The 18,989-nt window shown below is 39.5% G+C and overlaps 1 protein-coding gene across 46 annotated transcripts in view; it reads left to right on the top strand.

The window, feature by feature from the left end:
• Positions 1-18,535, top strand: part of LOC110494723 (immunoglobulin-like and fibronectin type III domain-containing protein 1) — a 38,116-nt gene extending 19,581 nt beyond the window's left edge. For 8 of the 46 annotated variants that reach the window (XM_036950774.2, XM_036950775.2, XM_090206367.1 and 5 more), the window contains 22 exons: positions 41-180; positions 487-586; positions 733-823; positions 2,275-2,455; positions 2,609-2,722; positions 3,895-4,063; positions 4,336-4,608; positions 4,756-5,430; positions 8,366-8,452; positions 9,971-10,207; positions 11,786-11,910; positions 12,140-12,281; positions 12,396-12,689; positions 13,226-13,522; positions 13,720-13,899; positions 14,045-14,173; positions 14,256-14,564; positions 14,712-14,797; positions 14,941-15,133; positions 15,243-15,539; positions 16,798-17,124; positions 17,300-18,535. In XM_036950774.2, the coding sequence (XP_036806669.2) occupies positions 41-180; positions 487-586; positions 733-823; positions 2,275-2,455; positions 2,609-2,722; positions 3,895-4,063; positions 4,336-4,608; positions 4,756-5,430; positions 8,366-8,452; positions 9,971-10,207; positions 11,786-11,910; positions 12,140-12,281; positions 12,396-12,689; positions 13,226-13,522; positions 13,720-13,899; positions 14,045-14,173; positions 14,256-14,564; positions 14,712-14,797; positions 14,941-15,133; positions 15,243-15,539; positions 16,798-17,124; positions 17,300-17,304 (4,451 nt within the window). In that variant the 3' untranslated portion in view covers positions 17,305-18,535. Of the gene's footprint in view, positions 1-40; positions 181-475; positions 587-732; positions 824-2,274; positions 2,456-2,608; positions 2,723-3,894; positions 4,064-4,335; positions 4,609-4,755; positions 5,431-8,365; positions 8,453-9,970; positions 10,208-11,785; positions 11,911-12,139; positions 12,282-12,395; positions 12,690-13,225; positions 13,523-13,719; positions 13,900-14,044; positions 14,174-14,255; positions 14,565-14,711; positions 14,798-14,940; positions 15,134-15,242; positions 15,540-16,797; positions 17,125-17,299 lie in introns of all 46 variants that reach the window. The other 38 variants (XM_090206369.1, XM_090206368.1, XM_090206364.1 and 35 more) reach the window with 13 other exon arrangements.
• The last annotated feature ends 454 nt before the right edge of the window (positions 18,536-18,989 follow it).

Genomic DNA, 18,989 nt, shown 5'->3' with positions numbered 1-18,989 from the left:
TACTATTTACAAGTATTCTATGACTCTAATCCCAAATCAGGCAAGTTCGGGGTGTTCAAAGCCATTGTGTATGGTGAACCTACACCCAACGTGACATGGAACCGAGCAAATGGAAAGATAGACGATCCAGCGAAGTTCCAGAGCAAGTATGACGAGGCGTCTGGTGAACACACCCTAGAGGTAAGCATGTTTATCACCATTCAGCACCAACTGGTTCTTATACTCAACAATAAAGGGGACATATTGTCAATTTCAGTTCCATCAAATGCTGCCCAATCTCTTGATGTCCCCTCCTTTTTACTCCACCCTTTATATTTCAACCCTTTAACATGAAAAAATGTAATATAATAATTATTGGTTAAATTCCTGGATTTTAAAATAAATAAAGCAATTACCCTTGAAGTATATTTCGATTGATTTGTTTTATGGACTTTAACAGCAGTCGATGGGAAGTACGTAGTTAATACATTATCAGTTTGCTTACAGATCCCCAAAGTATGTGCAGAAGATGCCGACACCTACAAATGCTTTGCAACAAATGAGTATGGAAAGGCTGTTTGCACTATCCAGCTGAATGTCATTGAAGGTAGGACAGGCAAAAAGAGAATTCTAACACATCTAATCTAAACCTCTCTTAAGCAATATTTATCTTGTCATGCAAGTGCATTCTAATGATTTAAAAAGAATGATCAACACTTTAAGACATAAACATTACGAATCGTTTCTGTCCAGTTGGATTCAAAAAGACGAAGGAATTAGCCAAGTCCAAAGAAGAACAAGAAGCAGTCAAACCTGGGTCTTTTAGAACAATGTTGAAGAAGCGGTAAGAGAATGCATTACATTGTACTCTATTAAACAGGTTGTGTAAATAGGTTTTGAACAGGTATTTTAGTGGTTGAAATTCAGTTCCCTAACTCCTAAACCTTTCAAACAGAAGACCTAAACCTCGAAAAAGAAGGTAACAATAAGTTAAAGCTCTCTGATTGAAAAGGGTTCAGGTCTGGAAAACACGCACTAAGTGACAGAGGGAAACACAATGCTGAATAGATTTGTATAACAGGAGACAATTAATTTAAAAAGCAGACTAAATACAGGCTGCAACTCTGCAATAGCAATTCAAATGAATGCATGCATGGTAAATGATCATCCTGTGTGACTAAACACCTCCCTCTGCAACTGGATCCTGGACTTCCTGACGGGCCAACCCCATGTGGTAAGAGTAGGTAACAACACATCCACCACGCTGATCCTTAACACAGAGGCCCCTCAGGGGTGTGTGCTCAGTCCCGTCCTGTACTCCCTGTTCACTCATGACTGCATGGCAAGGCATGACTCCATCACCATCATCAAGTTTGCTGATGATTACCAACAACGATGAGACTGTCTATTGGGAGGAGGTCAGAGACCTGGCCATGTGGTGCCAAGACAACAACCTGTCCCTCAAAGTGATCAAGACAAAGGAGATTATTGTGGACTAGAGTAAAAGGAGGAACAAGTACGCCCCCATTCTCATCGACGGGGCTGCAGTGCAGCAGGTTGAGACCTTCAAGTTCATTGGCGTCTACATCACCAACAAACTAACATGGTCCAAACACACTAAGACAGCCGTGAAGAGGGCACGACAAAGTCTATTCCCCCTCAAGTGACTGAAAAAATTTGGCAACTGCTCGGCCTCCGACTGCAAGGCACTACAGAGAGTAGTGCGTACAGCCCAGTACATCACGGGGACCAAGCTTCCTGTCATCCAGGACCTCAATACCAGGTGGTGTCAGAGGAAGGCCCAAATAATTGTCAAAGACTCCAGCCACCCTAGTCTTTGACTGTTCTCTCTGCTACCGCACAGCAAGCAGTACCGGAGCACCAAGTCTAGGTCCAAAAGGCTTCATAACAGCTTCTACCACCAAGCCATAAGACTCCTGAACAGCTAATCAAAGGGCTACCCAGACCCCTCTTTTACGCTGCTGCTACTCTCTGTTTATTATCTACGCATAGTCACTTTTGTACTCTACCTACATGTACATATTACCTCAATAACCTCAACTAACATTGACTCTGTACCGGTACCCCCTGTATATAGCCTCGCTATTGTTATTTTACTGCTGCTGTTTAATTATTTGTTACTTTTATTTTATATTTTTTACTTGTTTTTTTACTTGACACTTTTATTTCTTAACTTTTTAAAACATTGTAGGTTGCACTTTTAATTAAGCATTTCACTGTACACCTGTTGTATTCGGCAGATGTGACAAATAACATTTGATTTGATTTGATCAGCAGGGGAGATGCCCATGAGCAAAAGCCACTCGAATCTGAAGAGAAAGTTTGGGAGATCCTGATGAGTGCCGACAAGAAAGATTATGAACAAATCTGTGCTGAGTACGGCATCACTAATTTTCGTGGGATGCTGACAAAACTGGCTGAAATGAAAAAGGAGAGAGAGGTTGAACAGGCACAGGTATAGTACTATGGAATATCTTTTTACTGGTGTTATTTTGAAGAAAACACCAATAAAGTAAACGGGGAAATGTGTCAGTCAACTGTTTGATTTTTCAAAGATCTTATGGTTTCTCAGTCATTTTACCGTACCTTTTATATTTGTCTGTTTCAGTTTATTGAACATATCAGTTCGCTCAAACACATCGAAGTCAATGCTGATGAAAATGCAACGTTTGAAATTGACATGGATCTTAAAGATGCCAGCAGCAGAATTTTCCTCTACAAGGTATGAAAGCTCATACCAAACTGTTCAATAGCTCTCCTGTTTATTTCATTTAAATAAGTATTCAGACCCTTTATTTAGTACTTTTCTTGAAGCACCTTTAGCAGCAATTACAGCCTCTAGTATTCTTGGGTATTCTTGGGCTTCAGTCTCGCCACTCTACCATAAAGACGTGATTGGTGTTGACAAGATGGTTGTCCTTCTGGAAGTTTCTCCCCTCCACAGAGGAAGGGGAGCTCTGGAGCTCTGTCAGATTTACCATTGGGTTCTTGGTCACCTCCCTGACCAAGGCCTTTCTCCCCAGATTGCTCAGTTTGGCCGGGCAGCCAGCTCAAGGAATAGTTTTGGTGATTCCAAACGTTTTCCATTTAAGAATGATGGAGGCCACTGTGTTTTTGGGGACTTTTATACTGCAGAAATGTTTGGTACCCTTCCCCAGATCTGTCCCTCGACACAATCATGTTCTGGGAACTCTACGGACATTTCCTTCGACCTCATGGCTTGGTTTATGCTCTGACATGCACTGTCAACTGTGGGACTTTATATAGACAGGTGTGTGCCCTTCCAAGTCATGTCCAATCAATTTAATTTACCACAGGTTGACGCCAATCAAGTTGTCGAAACATATCATGGATGATCAATGCAAACATGATGTACCTGAACTAAATGTATAGTCTCATAGCAAAGGGTCCGAATACTTATAAAATAAGTTTTAAAAAACTGTTTTTGTTTTGGCATTATGGGGTATTGTGTGCAGATTGATAAGAAAAATGTTTCATTTAATCAATTATAGAATAAGGCTGTATGTAACGTAACAAAATGTGGAAAAAGGCAAGGGGTCTGAATACTTTCCGAATGACCTGTATCTACTTCCCCAGACTCAGATGAACTTTTGGATACTATTTTTATGTCTCTGTGTGCAGTTTAAAGGAAGTTGCCAACTAAATTTAGCGCAAATGCTAAGTAGAGTTAGCGCAATGACAGGAAGTCTATGGCAACAGCTGTCGACTTCCAGTCACTGTGCTAACGCTAGTTAGCATTGGCTCACAAAACTACCTCCAACTTCCTTCATAATGGACGCAGAGATATAAAACTGGTATCAACGAGTTCATCTGACTCTCGGAAAGTACATAAAAAAAAACGATAAAAAAGTAAAAGATATATACACTCTGCAGGATGGTGTTATGGTTCCTTACACCGTTGAGATGGAAGAAGAAATGAAGCACCAACTGAAACGAGTTGGCAAAAAATTCATTTTCACGATCAAAAATCTAGACCCGGAAGATGCTGGTCTCTATTCAGTGGATGTAGAGGGAGTTAATATCTTCTCTACGGATTTCAAAAGTGAGTACAAATGCAAGTCGCAGTCTAAATAGAGACTATAATTGTTTTTACAATAATATGATTATTACAAAATAGTTAATGATACCTATGTGGAATTAAAGTTAAACAAGAGCAAATACATCACACTATACATTTTGGGAACTACAGCATTCAAGGACTAGAACTGCAGTATTTGTAAAATTGGTGTTTGAAGAATTTGAAAAGCATGACATGAGTGTGTGAACTAGATTGGCTTCATATGTATTATTCCCAACTCTCTATCCATCTTTCAGTTCCACCTGTAAATTTTGCGGTCAAAATTCAGGAGGTGAAGGCAGAAGAAAGACAAGATGCCATCTTTCAGTGTGTCTTAACGGCACCTATGGCTGAGATTAATTGGATGGGCAAGAGTGCCCCGATAGAAAATGATGACAAATTTGAAATCACAGTGTCTGAAGACAAGCTCATCCACAAGTTGTTAGTGAAGGATTGTCAGCCTTTGGACGCTGGTATCTACGCAGCTGTGGCAGGTATCCATTCCTGCAATGCCTGGCTTGTGGTGGAAGGTGAGGTTATTCAATTTTCTCAAGGAATGTTTTTGAACAATCTTTCAGCATATCAGTTGCATTCATAAACCATATAAATGAACGGTGAATCACACACACATCACTGGCTACCATTATATTAAATAACTCGCAAATTCTCTGATTTAGTTGACAAGAACCCTGCAAACAAAGGCAAGAAGATAGCTCGCAAAACAACCCAGGCTGGAGGAGGTGATTTGGATCTGGAGAAAATAGCAAAGGAGCAGGCGGAAAAACACAAGAAAGACATGGAAGAGAGGTTGGCGGAAGCAAAGATAAAGGCTGCCGAGAGAGGCGTCACTGACGCAGCCACCCAGGCTGAGAAAGAGGCCGCTGATGCAGCCTCCAAAGCCGCCAGAGAGGCAGCAAGGGCTGCGGAAGCTAAGGCTAAGGCTAAGGCAGAGAAAAAAGCTGCTAAATTAAAAGATGCGAAGGAGAAAGCAAAGGCAAAGAAGAAGGCCTCAGGTGGTGGATCTGCAGGAGGTGGGGCTGCAGGTGCAGGAGCTGCAGGTGCTGCAGGTGCTGGTGCTGCAGGTGCTGGGGCTGCAGGTGTTGGATCTGCAGGTGTTGGGGCTGCAGGTGGTGGGGCTGCAGGTGTTGGGGCTGCAGGTGGTGGTGCTGCAGGTGGTGGTGCTGCAGATGGTGGGGCTGCAGGTGGTGGAGCTGCAGGGGCTGAGGGAGATGCTGGATCTGGATCGGACTACGATGACATAGTAGTAAGCACAGATGAGTCTGATGAGGAAGATGGAGCCACAAAAACAAAGCGTGTGAGAAGCGGCCAAGTTGTTCCAGACACGTTCATAGGTAAGAAACTATTTATTCCACTGATAAGATTTTGAAGTAGTTTAAATGGAAGACATTGTGGCCAGTTTCCCGGACACAGATTTCGACAAATAAAATGTTCAATGGAGATTCTCCATTAAGCATGCTTTTTAGTTCTGGGAAACTGACCCATAGAGTATATCTACTACACTAAGTATAGTTCACCCAGATGTCATATTTCTATGACTGGGATGACTGTCTCAAGGTCATTAACATCAGATTGCAATTGAAGTCACTGATTGACCATAGACGATTAATTTAGGTAAGGTAACCCCTAAAAGCACTACTTAAATGAATACTTCTGGATTTTGGATATTAGGCACTTTATCTATTTCACCTGAGAGATGAATTTGTGGATACCACGTTTCTGTTTCTGTGTCCAGTAGGAAGGAAGTTAGAGCCTATGCGAGCTTATGCGAGCCTTTCCCGAGTGGCGCAGCGGTGTAAGGCGCTGCATCTCAGTGCTACAGGGGACACTACAGTCACCCTAGTTCAAATCCAGGCTGCATCAAAACCGGCTGTGATTGGGAGTCCCATAGAAAGGTGCATAATTGGCCCAGCGTTGTCCTGGTTTGCCCGGTGTAGGCTGTCATTGTAAAATAAGAATTTGTTCTTAATTAACTGACTTGCTTAGTTAAATAAAGGTTAAATGTAAAAAAATAATAATGTTAAAAAAAGATCCATTGTGCTAGCGCTAGTTAGCAACTTCCTTCAAACTGCATGCAGAGACATAAAAATGGTATCCAAGAGTTTATCTGCGGAAGTAGATACAGGGCCTCATTGCCAAAATCCCAAAGTATCCCTTTAAGAAGTACCTACCATAAAACAACACAAGTAAAGGACACACAACCCTGACAAGTCAACTAAGATAAAAAACATCTAAGATACTTGTTTTTGTGTGCATCCATTTTAAAATAGTTTTTTTGTTATCGCTTTTTCTCCCTTCTGTTTTTGCATCCCATATTGTTATTCTAATCCCTCTTTCGTAATCATGCTATCGCTATTATTGTTACCTTAATTGTGTTTGCAATTGTATTTGTTATTATACTGCTTATAAAACATTAGAATACCTCATCAGCCAAGACAATAGCATCCACTTACAGTAAGAAACTACATCCATGTATGTAACAACTGACATACAGTACCAGTCAGAAGTTTGAACACACCTACTCATTCAACGGTTTTTCTTTAGTTTTACTATTTTCTACATTGTAGGATTATGCTGAGCATCAAAAAAATGTTAAACAAATCAAAATATATTTGATATTTGAGATTCTTCAAAGTAGCCACCCTTTGCCTTGATGACAGCTTTGCACACTCTTGGCATTCTAACTGGATATTCCTTGCCTGTGGCGGTCCTTATGAGCGCCAGTTTCATCATAGAGCTTCACTGGAATGCTTTTCCAACAGTCTTGAAAAAATTCCCACATATGCTGTGCACTTGTTGGTTGCTTTTCCTTCACTCTGTGGTCCAACTCATCCCAAACCATCTCAATTGGGTTGAGGTCAGGTAATTGTGGAGGCCAGGTCATCCGATGCAGCCCTCCATCACTATCCTTCTTGGTCAAATAGCCCTTACACAGCCTGTAGGTGTGTTGGGTCATTGTCCTGTTGAAAAACAAATGATAGTCCCACTAAGCGCAAATCAGATGGGATGGCATATCACTGCAGAATGATGTGGTAGCCATGCTGGTTAAGTGTGCCTTAAATTCAAAATAAATCACAGACAGTGTCACCAGCAAAGCAGCCCCAGACCATCAAACCTCCTCCTCCATGCTTCATGGTGGGAACCACACATGCGGAGATCATCCGTTCACCTACTCTGCGTCTCACAAAGACATGGCGGTTGTAACCAAAAATCTTACATTTTGACTAATCAGACAGATTTCCACCGCAAGCAGTCTCTTCTTTCTAGTGGTGTCCTTTAGTAGTGGTTTCTTTGCAGCAATTTGACCATGAAGGCCTGATTCACGCATTCTCCCCTGAACAGTTGATGTTGAGATGTGTCTGTTACTTGACTCGGTGAAGCATTTATTTGGGCTGCAATTTCTGAGGCTGGTAACTCTAATGAACTTATCCTCTGCAGCAGAGGTAACTGGGTATTCCTTGCCTGTAGTGGTCCTCATGAGAGCCAGTTTCATCATACAGCTTGATGGTTTTTGTGACTGTACTTTCAAAGTTCTTGAAATTGTCCAGATTAAGACATAAAGTTCCGTCAAAGTAATGATGGACTGTCGCTTCTCTTTACTTATTTCAGCTGTTCTTGCCATGATATGGACTTTTGCCAAATAGGGCTATCTTCTGTATACCACCCTTACCTTTTCACAACACAACTGATTGGTCAAATGCATTAACAAGGAAAGAAATTCCACAAACAAGGCACACCTGTTAATTGAAATGCATTCCAGGTGACTTACTCATAACGCAGGCTAAGAGAATTCCAAGAGTGTGCAAAGCTGTCATCAAGGCAAAGGGTGGCTACTTTGAAGAATCTCAAATATAAAATACATTTTATTTGTTTAACTCTTTTTTTGGTTGCTAAATGATTCCATACAGTGTTATTTCACAGGTTTGATGTTTCCACTATTATTCCACAATGTAGAAAATAGTAAAAATAAAGAAAAACCCTTGAATGAGTAGGTGTGTCCAAACGTTTGACTGGTATTGTATATTATTGTCAAAGGAGACGCAACATCTAATTATATGATTAGCTTGCACATTTTGCCATATTGTAGTTTAAATGATTATTAATCAACATCAGTATATGGAACATGGTCTGATTTGATCATATTAATGTGCTAGCAAACCAACTTCATTACAAATAAGTTTGCCTTTAAAGTAAATACAAAAATTCACAAGGTAAATACATACAATTGAAATTGTTTGACATCAACTTGAAATTGATGATCACCAATAGATGATGATGAGGAAGCTTCAAGTGAGCAATCGGGGAAACGTGGGAAACGCACAAGGCAAGGCCCACTGCTCAAGGAAGAGATTGTTGGTAAGATGTTGTGAAGGTTGATGAACATGCATGGAAACAGGTTGGTTTAATATCAAAGTCATTTGTCGGAAATGACTTTGGCACGCCGGCCTGATAATTGAAGGAAATCTTTGTTTACTCAAAGAAATCCTAAACCTAATATTTACACTACCATTTAGGATGAATATTAACCCTCAAATGTATGATGCGTTTGTTATTGAAGTTTACATACATTATATCAAGGGAGATAAAAAACAAAACAATTTTACGCCATAACTGTCATCCAAAATAGATCCCACACTCTATGACTTCATATGTAGTCAGAAATAATTGACTAAAACTGTGGCACTGTAGTTAAACATAACATCTGCCACATTATGATGTACTAATTATCATAATTTGAAATACATTTTCATAAATTCATAGGCCTATTTGTTTACTTTAGAGTGGACTGTTCTACACAATATATTGACAAACTTGATGAAGTGGTTTGAAAAATGCATACACAATGCAGGTCACCAACCATGTCAAAATAATGTCCAAACAAAGAATTACTGTCCCTAGTAGGAGCATCCATCACTTTGTGTCTGAACCTCAGGTAAATACTTAGTAGGGAAAGATTGAATTTCCAACCAAGTCAAGCTTGAGTACCTTTCTCTGGAAGTGCTGAGTTGGTTGTGTTGTCTTTTTTCTTTTGATTATCAACTGCCTTCTTATTTTAACAAATAATAACAAGCACAGTTTAACCTACCTCTTACTAATCTTTATGTAAAATGCAACATGTACATAATTACCGTTGACTCTTTGAAATACAAATATGACCTAATGTTTGTGTTTTATATGCCACGTGTGTGTGCTTCGATGTTTCATCTGTATGTTATTTGTGCGTTGTGTTGACCAGTTGTGAATGTTTGCTTTTGAAAAAGGGACTCTTAATTTTTTTTTTCAAACATTATTTAACTAGGCAAGTCAGTTAAGAACAAATTGTTATTTTCAATGACGGCCTAGGAACAGTGGGTTAACTGCCTTGTTCAGGGGGCAGAACGACAGGTTTTTACCTTGACAGCTCGGGATTTGATCTTGCAACCTTTCGGTTACTTGTCCAATGCTCTAACCACTAGGCAAGGGGCTCTCTTTTCATTACATAGACTGGTGAAGGAATTTGCCAGGTTACTTATTCAAGTACAACAAAAATAAGTTATAGGTAAAAGGATATTGTCTTCATATTTCCTCAAAATGTTTTTTATTTTGTGGAAAATGTCAATTACATCCAGCTTCTAACCAGAGTAGTTAAGGATACGTAAGGTTTGTCAGTTTCTGGACCTGTATTGGGTAAGTAATTTGAACCGAATTCTTCACCACCCCTTCTGTGTTAAAGTTATAGTTTTTGTTAATGTTGCTAATGTTGCTTTTGTTATCGTGGATGTGGTTGTCATTGTTGTTGTGACTGTTACAATTAGGCATCTAAAATGCCTTACCCAACAATAGTCGACAAATAATCAATGAGTGATTGACAGTGATTATAATAATCATTACTAGGAAAGACAAATAGTAATGGCACAGCCAAAGATGCCAAAGTCCAAAAAAGAAAGGCAAAGAGCGGAGGTGGTGCTGCCGGGCAAGCAAGCGGTGGTGCGTCTGCCAACAATGGTGAGGCTGCAAGTGGCGATGAGGCTTCAAGTGCCGATGAGGCCAACGAGCCAGCAGAAGCTGCTAAGCGTGGCAAGCGCACAGGCCGCACAAGGCCAGGCCCAATTCTTCAGGAGACGGTCATTGGTAAGATCATGGATACTGCATTGACTACTGCATGGGAGGCACCCTTCAAGGATCAAAGTCATTTGATAAAACAAATGACTTTTCCGGTTTGAGGCTGGGCTTACAGAACGTGTGATCATTCAGAATAATGCTGGGTTTTAATCCTTACTTATTAGATCCCCGACCCTTGGGATGATGGTGTTCTTGAATAAGGGTGGCTTTAACAATGGTTAACAATCCATACTTTACATAGACATTGATTATCATACAGCACATTTACATGTATTCTAGATGTTTCATAATTGATAGAAACGTTTTAATTATATTAAACCATGTAGTTTACAAGTAATTTCTAGCAGGGCATATTAATGATGGATGACAAAATTGCATCCATGTCGCCGCCTTAGTGTTTGTGTGTGCTACAGTATGTTTAAAAAGCATCTGTGTTCGTAGTTTGTTTGTCTTAACAACCATTCTTGCCTGTGTAACCTAGTACGGAAATAAATCCCCGAAATGTGGTCTCATTACTAAAACGTATTCACGTCACAAGATCACAGAAGAATTAACATGAAACGTCAGCAACTCATGAAAATATACGAAGATTGAAGTGTGAATACATAAGAATGGAGTTGATGGTTTGGAAGGTGATGTGAACATATAAGAAGAAAATATTTCAATCATTATTTGAATATGTTGTTAACCCATTGTATAAAAGTGATATTGCCCTCGACTTCGTCTCAGGCCTAACAGCACACGTACCAATATATCTTCCAAACACCGGCTTCTCCGACATTATCACTTAAATAAGAAGAGCTCAAGCTTTAGAAAGAGAAACAAAGATATATGAAGACTTCTTGCTTTGGAAGCCGCCTGGAAGATAAAACCTCATGTTTTAGAAAGTGACATGAAAAAAACCTGCACCTCTTACACATAACCATTGTCATAGCCAAGAATGGATGGCTTCATTTTTTTCACACAGTACACTGAAGATGTGAATATCTCTTGTCAATTATCACCTTGACCAAAGAGCTATGGCAGCAAACAAGAATGAAGGCCAAGAGTGAAGAATAATACTCATGCCCTACCCAGGCTAACAGAAAGAGAATACCACGGAAAATAAAACCATATCAACAAATTCCTGAAATAACAATATGGAAAAACTCAATCTTCAACATTTTGCTTAAACAATCAAAGTAGAAGTGACATTTTGCAATCTTCAACTACGTTGAAGTTCAACGTTGTCTGTTTTAAATCCATCACACCTCTTAAATAATTTATATTCAAACATCACAATTTACATTTGAACATGTATTTTATAGATAAAAGTGCTTAATAAAATACATGTAATTTAATAAATGTAAACAGTAATGTATGATTCAGGATTCTGAGGACTCGGAGCTTGGGTAAGTCAGTACACTAAGATGACTGTATTGTGTGCCATGAATACATGCATGCATGAACTGTATAACAAAGAAAGATTGCAACGAATGTAATTATTTGACTTAATATGAATTCCAACACTCACCCTGCAGGTAATTACATAAGGGTGAGCTGCAATTTAAGCACGGCCACTAATTGTAAATCTGGTAAATCCTCCAGACCCTGGCGTTCACTTCAACCTTGGGCTTTCTGACGTCACCGCCATAGTGGGAGGCCCGGCCGAACTTGTCTGTAAGCTGAGCAAGGAAAATGTCGATGGGGTATGGTACCTGAATGGAGAGGAGGTGAGCATCTACATTGCAGTATAATTTAGCCAATCACCACTTCAATACATATTATTATGCTGGCCATAGAAAAACACCAATACGTTATTATTTGTATTAATATAGTTTAGTCCTTATATAGCGTTTTAGTGTTTGTGTTATGAGCTAATATTAGTTGTTTTAATGGCCATTGCAAAACAGACGAGATTTAAGAGATATATCAGTCTAAATATTGTGTTTTCCTGTTCAGATTCAACCCGATGATGTTCTTACCATGTCTAAAGATGGATTCTTCCAATCCCTGAAAATCAGCAAAATCTCAGAGGACTATGCTGGAAAATACAAATTTGAGGCAGATGGGCGTAAAACAGAGGCCATGATTGTTGTTGAAGGTCTAAATCTATTTCACTTTTTTTTTTATCTTACATGTAATCTTAGCACTACATTCATTATATTTAATAACATTCTTAAATTCACTCATTATATTATTGTACCTTTCTTTGTAGATCCACCTAGATTCGACACAGAGGAATTGAAAAAGTTTACTGTCCCAATCATTACTAAAAAAGGTCAAAAAGCCACTTTCAAGATACCATTTGTGGGTCGGGATCCAATGAAGATCCAATGGTACCATGACGGCGAGGAGCTATCAGACGACACAAACATCAAGATAGAGCACGGAGAGGGTTATAGTCAACTAACTCTTAACAAGTTACAGCGCAAAGACACTGGAGAAATCAAGTTCAAACTCAAAAATGAGTTTGGAACTGTTGAGGCCTTTGCGAAGATCATTGTAACTGGTACATTTATTTTCTCTGGGTCCAAGCAAGAACTTCTCTTTGATTTGGTGTGAATACCTGATTGTTATAAGTCAGTTAGGCCAATTTTATTTTTCAAACTATGCATTTAGAATACAGTGCAATATATTATAAGATAACCACATAATAATAAAAAAAATAGTTACAATATTTAAGTGATAAATTAAAGGGATAGTGCAAGATTAAGCCCTTTATCTCCTTACCCAGAGTTAAAAGAGCTCATGGATACCATTTTTACTTCTCTGCATCCAGTAGGAATGAAGTAGGTGGTAGCATGTTAGCTGTTCCGGTAGACTTCCAGTCATTGCGTTAAAGCTAGTTCATATTGTCTCGCAAAATCTAACTCTTAACTTCATACTGCATGCAGAGACATACAAATGGCATCCATCAGTTCATCCGACTCTGGGTAAGTAGATAAATTGCCTAAATATTGCACTGTCCCCTTAAGTTCAGAAAGAAATTGTATGACGCTAAGAGAAATAGCACAGAGAGTAAAAGCTGCATTTGTTTCTTCACAGACAAGCCCACCCCTCCCTTGGGACCTCTGGAGATTATTGAAGCCTCTCAAAATGCCATTGAGGTGAAGTGGAGGTCCCCAAAGGATGATGGTGGCTGTAAGATACTAAACTACATCCTGGAACGTCAACAGATAGGCCGCAACACCTGGAAGAAGCTGGGTCCGATCGGTCCAGAGGCCCACTACAAGGACAGTGATGTGGACCATGGCAGGAGGTACTGTTACAAAATCAGGGCCGACACTGAGATGGGCAGCAGTGAGTTGATGGAGACAGAGGATGTCCAGGCTGGCACAAAAGGTGGGCGGATAGATATTTGAGGTCCATTTAGGGTGATTCAGGATACTATGTGTTATTTTGTAAATATTTTGTAAATCTCAATGTGCATTGTCTAGTACAGAATAACAATACCACATTTTTTAATGCTGATTTATTTTGTATATATGTTAATACAGAACCAGACGACAGTTGTCGCTAAACCATATTTCTGTACTTAGCATACGCTGGACCCCCTTCTGCACCCAAAGTGGTCAGTGCCTTCAAGGACTGTATCACTCTGACATGGAATCCCCCTTCCAACACTGGAGGAACCAACATTCTGGGATATAACATGGAGAAACGCAAGAAGGGAAGCAATCTTTGGAGCCCTGTCAATCCTGCAGATGATAAGATTAAAGGTTTCACCATTTCAACTTCTGTTTTAATGTATTGTTCTTTTCTTGTTCATCTCCAAATACCAGGAAACATGTTTTTCCATACGTGAAGTATTAAAGTTTCACCCATAACTTGTGCTATTGTTTTGTATGTATGCTTGTGCCACAGAGAAGGAGTTTGGTGTGAAGGACGTGATAGAGGGTATGGAATACGAATTCCGTGTGGCAGCTATCAACAACTCTGGAGCTGGTGAATTTGGCACTCCGTCTGAGTTTGTGTTTGCCAGGGATCCAAAAAGTAGGTCATACTCAATGGTACTTTCTTTCAAATTAATCCATAGCTTTAAGAGACCTATTACTCTGTCACTGTGTAATTTCAGAGCCCCCCGGTAAAGTCATTGACCTGAAGGTGACAGACTCCACCTACACCACCTTGTCCCTGGGTTGGACTAAACCAAGGGAGAAAGCGGGGGTTGAGGATGAAGCCAAGGGATTCTTCGTGGAGATTAGACCAGCAGAAAGTCCAGAGTGGGACCGCTGTAACAATAACCCCATCAACATGACCTCCTTCACAGTGAAAGGCATGAAGTCAATGGCAATGTACTGGGTGAGAGTGATCGCCACCAATGACGGGGGAGAAGGCAAGCCGCAAGAGCTGGACAACTACATCCTGGCTATGCCTCCCCCTGGTAAGACCTTGAATTTCAAACATCCCTGTTGGCATCAACATATTGAGATGATCTAGTTTGATTGCAAGCAACCCCCCCCCACCCCCAACTTTGACTGTGTAGACACAAAAAAATTGAATGTTGTTCTTATGCTTTTGCATCATCCAGTCAGGCCTAGATTCACTGATCAAAAAGTCAAGAGTTTCATGGTGGTACAAGCAGGGAATTCTGCACGATTCAACATGAACTTTGAGGTACAGTATAAATAGGTTGTTTTATTTCTATGTCTAAAATAATATCCACTTTCATCCAAATGGAGAGAACCCAAATTAATTATTCACCAGTTGTATAAAATTGTTATGTAGATGTAGTGATTACATTCTGATATTCTTCACAGGCCTCCCCTTGGCCAGATGTTACCTGGATGAAGGATGGCATGCCTGTGTCCAAACGGGTTACCATCAGTAATGCTGAAGGGGCATCCCAACTTTTGATTCCTTCTTCAGAGCGCTCAGATACAGGAATCTATACCATTATGGTCAAGAATATCGTTGGCCAGGAGACATTCAGCATTGAGATCAGAGTTACAGGTGAGATGGTGATAACATGGCTGACTGTGGTTTTATTAATAACCAAGTTGAAAGCAGTTGAGGTCCAGTGTTAATCATTCATCACATAATTATTTGTGGTCCGATCTAGACGAGCCCAAACCTCCAGGTCCTGTGGAGGTAGATGAGAACGTACCGGGCACAGTTACCATCTCCTGGTCACCATCTCCCGATGAGAAGAGGGATGACAGGCTGCACTACCTGGTGTCGAAACGTGACTCAAGCAAGAGAACGTGGCACACAGTGGCAGACCACATCTTTAACAACAAGTTCACAGCCTGTAACATCATGCCTGGCAGAGAGTACCAGTTTCGTGTCTATGCCAAGAATGACATGGGCTCTTCTCAACCCTCAGAATCACCAAAGTGGGAAATCACAAGCAAAAAAGGTTTGTAAAAGCTGTGGATTTTGGGCCAGTCTTTTTTAGTGTCCATGTGCTTTGAAATGCATCAGAGTGGTTTTACTGCTTAACATACAAAAAGGCTGGACATTTTTGGGGTCACTTGTTGGTAATCCAGTACTCTACTCAGCAAACTGTGTGCAGTTTATCACAGTGCCATCCGTTTTGCACCTTATACCACCCACCACTGCGACCTGTATGCTCTAGTCGGCTGGCCCTCGCTACATGTTCGACATGTTCGTCGCCAGACCCACTGGCTCCAGGTCATCTACAAGTCTATGCTAGGTAAAGCTCCGCCTTATCTCAGTTCACTGGTCACGATGGCAACACCCACCTGTAGCACGCGCTCCAGGAGGTGTATATCACAGATCATCCCTAAAGCCAAAACCTCATTTGGCCTCCTTTCCTTCCAGTTCTCTGCTGCCTGCGACTGGAACGAATTGCAAAAATCTCTGAAGTTGGAGACTTTTATCTCCCTCACCAACTTTAAACATCTGCTATCTGAACAGCTAACCGATCGCTGCAGCTGTACGTAGTCCATCGGTATATAGCCCACCCAATTGACCTACCTCATCCCCATACTGTTTTTATTTTATTTACCTTTCTGCTCTTTTGCACACCACACCACTACCTGCACATGTTCATCTAATCATTTATCACTCCAGTGTTAATCTGCTAAATTATAATTATTCACTCCTATGGCCTATTTATTGCCTACCTCCTCATGCCTTTTGCACACAATGAATATAGATTATATTTTTTTCTACTATGTTATTGACTTGTTTATTGTTTATTGTTTACTCCATGTGTAACTCTGTGTTGTTGTCTGTTCACACTGCTATGCTTTATCTTGGCCAGGTCGCAGTTGCAAATGAGAACTTGTTCTCAACTAGCCTACCTGGTTAAATAAAGGTGAAATAAAAAATAAATAAATAAAAAAATCCCAATAACTGAGAGCTTGGGACTGGTCCAGTCTCCCTCGGCTTGTCATTTGGCCGTTAGATGAAGGGAAGTGTCCGTTCATGGTTTGCTCCTCCCAGAAGGAATCTTTATTAATAACGCTTTTAACATTATTGTATAATGCTAAAGCTTTATTAAAGATCTGTTTTTTTTGGTCAGCAACTGGTGAGCGGACATTTACACTTTCATCAGCTTTCATTTCTGTCCATGTGCCAAATTCGGATGTGTGTCATAACTACTAAAATCTTCAACAAGGTATGTGTTGTCTCTGTGTTTGTGTTTTCAGAAAGGTTTGTGCTGGACAGGCCAGAGACTAAGACCTGCAACCTAGAGCGTCCTCCCAAGTTCCTTGTCCCGTTGAAAATGCACACCGCACCACAAGGTTATGAGTGCTACATGAGCTGTGCTGTCAGAGGGGACCCAACACCCCATGTCACATGGTACCGTAATAATATCAGCCTCAACACCAACACCAACTACCTAATCTCCAACACCTGTGGGGTCTGCTCCATGCTCATACTGAGGGTTGGACCCAAGGACACTGGAGAGTACAAAATCATCGCAGAGAACCACCTGGGCAGGGCAGAGTGTTCCACTAAGCTCACTGTCTCAGGTATAAACACATTTTTTGCTGTACTACATTTAAATGCAAATCTAGAGAGATAAAGAGAGATAAAACTAATTTCTTCTAGTTTTTTGAGAGCAAACAATGAATTTGAAATGGAAACCAATTCATTTAAAAACAGTTTGACTTATTTATATTCCCATTTTGTGTTCTTGTTTTTCAGATTAGATTGCCATTAAAAAGAAGACAATCATGCCCTTATTTTTTTTCAAATAGCCAAAAGGAAAACTTCATCCAAAAACGATATGTTAGTATTTGTTTCATTAGCCCATTGTTGACATAGTCCCATATTATTTTGCTTATAAACAATCAGGTTTTCAAGATATTCAACTTTCAAAATACAGATATCATCCTCCGTATGATTAATTTTGTATCATATGATGCTGCTTTTTGTATCTCATGATGCAAAATGCATCATACAGGGTTGATTTCTGTATTTTGAATGTGACATATCTTGAAAATTTGATTGCTGACAACCAAAATAGTTTAGGACTATGTCAACAATGGACGAATGAAACAAATACAAAAACATAGTTTTGGGGTGGAATTTTCCTTTCACAGAAGTCCTCTGTTGTTTTCCACTTCTGTGTAGAAATGACATTTGTATATTTTAAGTTCAGTGTTCCCTGTATCACATTTAACATAAGACTATTCTACATTCTGGGTGCTGCATATGTTTGAAGATCTCAGGTTGAGTACAATACAATGCATCACTCTTTGAATTAAGGCGAGACCATTATGTAACGTAACAACAGTGTTCAATAATCAAAGCAGCCTAAAAGCAAGTCATGAATAGTGTTGTGTTTGTGTTTTTTTTTTTTTCTCAAAGTGAAATATTGGTATAGGAAAGATGATTGGAAATTGAAATGATGCATGTTGCTCTTGTTTTCAGTGGCTTTTGAGTAAATTTGATTTAGAAAATGAACAGTAAAAACAAGCAGAGAGAGAGAGATCAAGGTTTACTGGCGCAAACATTCAAATGAGAACTGCAAATGCGTGGCTGTGTTTCATTAACTTCAAAGGTAATTACTCATTTGTGAAATGTGTTTTGCTGTGAAATGTGAAATGTGTAATGCTGAATTGCCCATTTTTTTCTTTGAAAACTAGAATCAATATTTGTTGTCTATAGTGTTTGTTTTTGTCTTTAATGATTAAAGTAAATGTAAAATGTTTAATATAATAGAACTTAATCAATCTACTATCTTCAACTAATCACAATGTAGAAGTAAAACATACAATGGATCTGAATGGTGTGTTGTAAAAGAGATATTTTTATGTTGGCTACGCTATTTACAAGAGCTTGGTGTAAATACATATTTCAAGCTCATATGATGTAGGAAGTTTGAATTCGAAATGTTTGAACAGGAGAGTCAATTAAAATCAGTGATTATTCATTTAATTTGTGTACATTTTTGTGATGCTTTTTAGACATACAGGAATGCTTAAGTGATTTGTGACTATTTGTTTTGTGGAGTTAGTCAGCAACATAGCATTTTGATGGCTTTGAAATGTGTAGGAATCATTTATACCTACTGAATAGTACAGTATTACTTTTATAGAGCACTCAAAAACCCAACTTTAATGCTATAAAATGTTGACAGGATAAAGCTCTCTTTTTCCACATTGACATTATCATTCTCTGGTTTAAATATCCTGCTCATAGAAGACAGTATTTTAAGTAGATTTTGATTAGTCATGTCCAATAGCAACCAACTCCAATAGAGTAAAACTACATGCTCAAATAAGTCAAACATTGCTAATTTGCAACCAGATTAAAGATAAATCGGTCATCATTACATGCATACTATTTCCTGTAGCATGCAGTCCAACATCCATAGTCATCTTAAGTAGCA

The sequence above is a fragment of the Oncorhynchus mykiss genome, chromosome 17, assembly GCF_057628025.1.
Source record: "Oncorhynchus mykiss isolate SJ-2025 chromosome 17, ASM5762802v1, whole genome shotgun sequence".
In the NCBI taxonomy this organism is placed as follows: Eukaryota; Metazoa; Chordata; class Actinopteri; order Salmoniformes; family Salmonidae; genus Oncorhynchus; species Oncorhynchus mykiss.
This window is presented reverse-complemented; position numbering and strand designations above follow the sequence as displayed.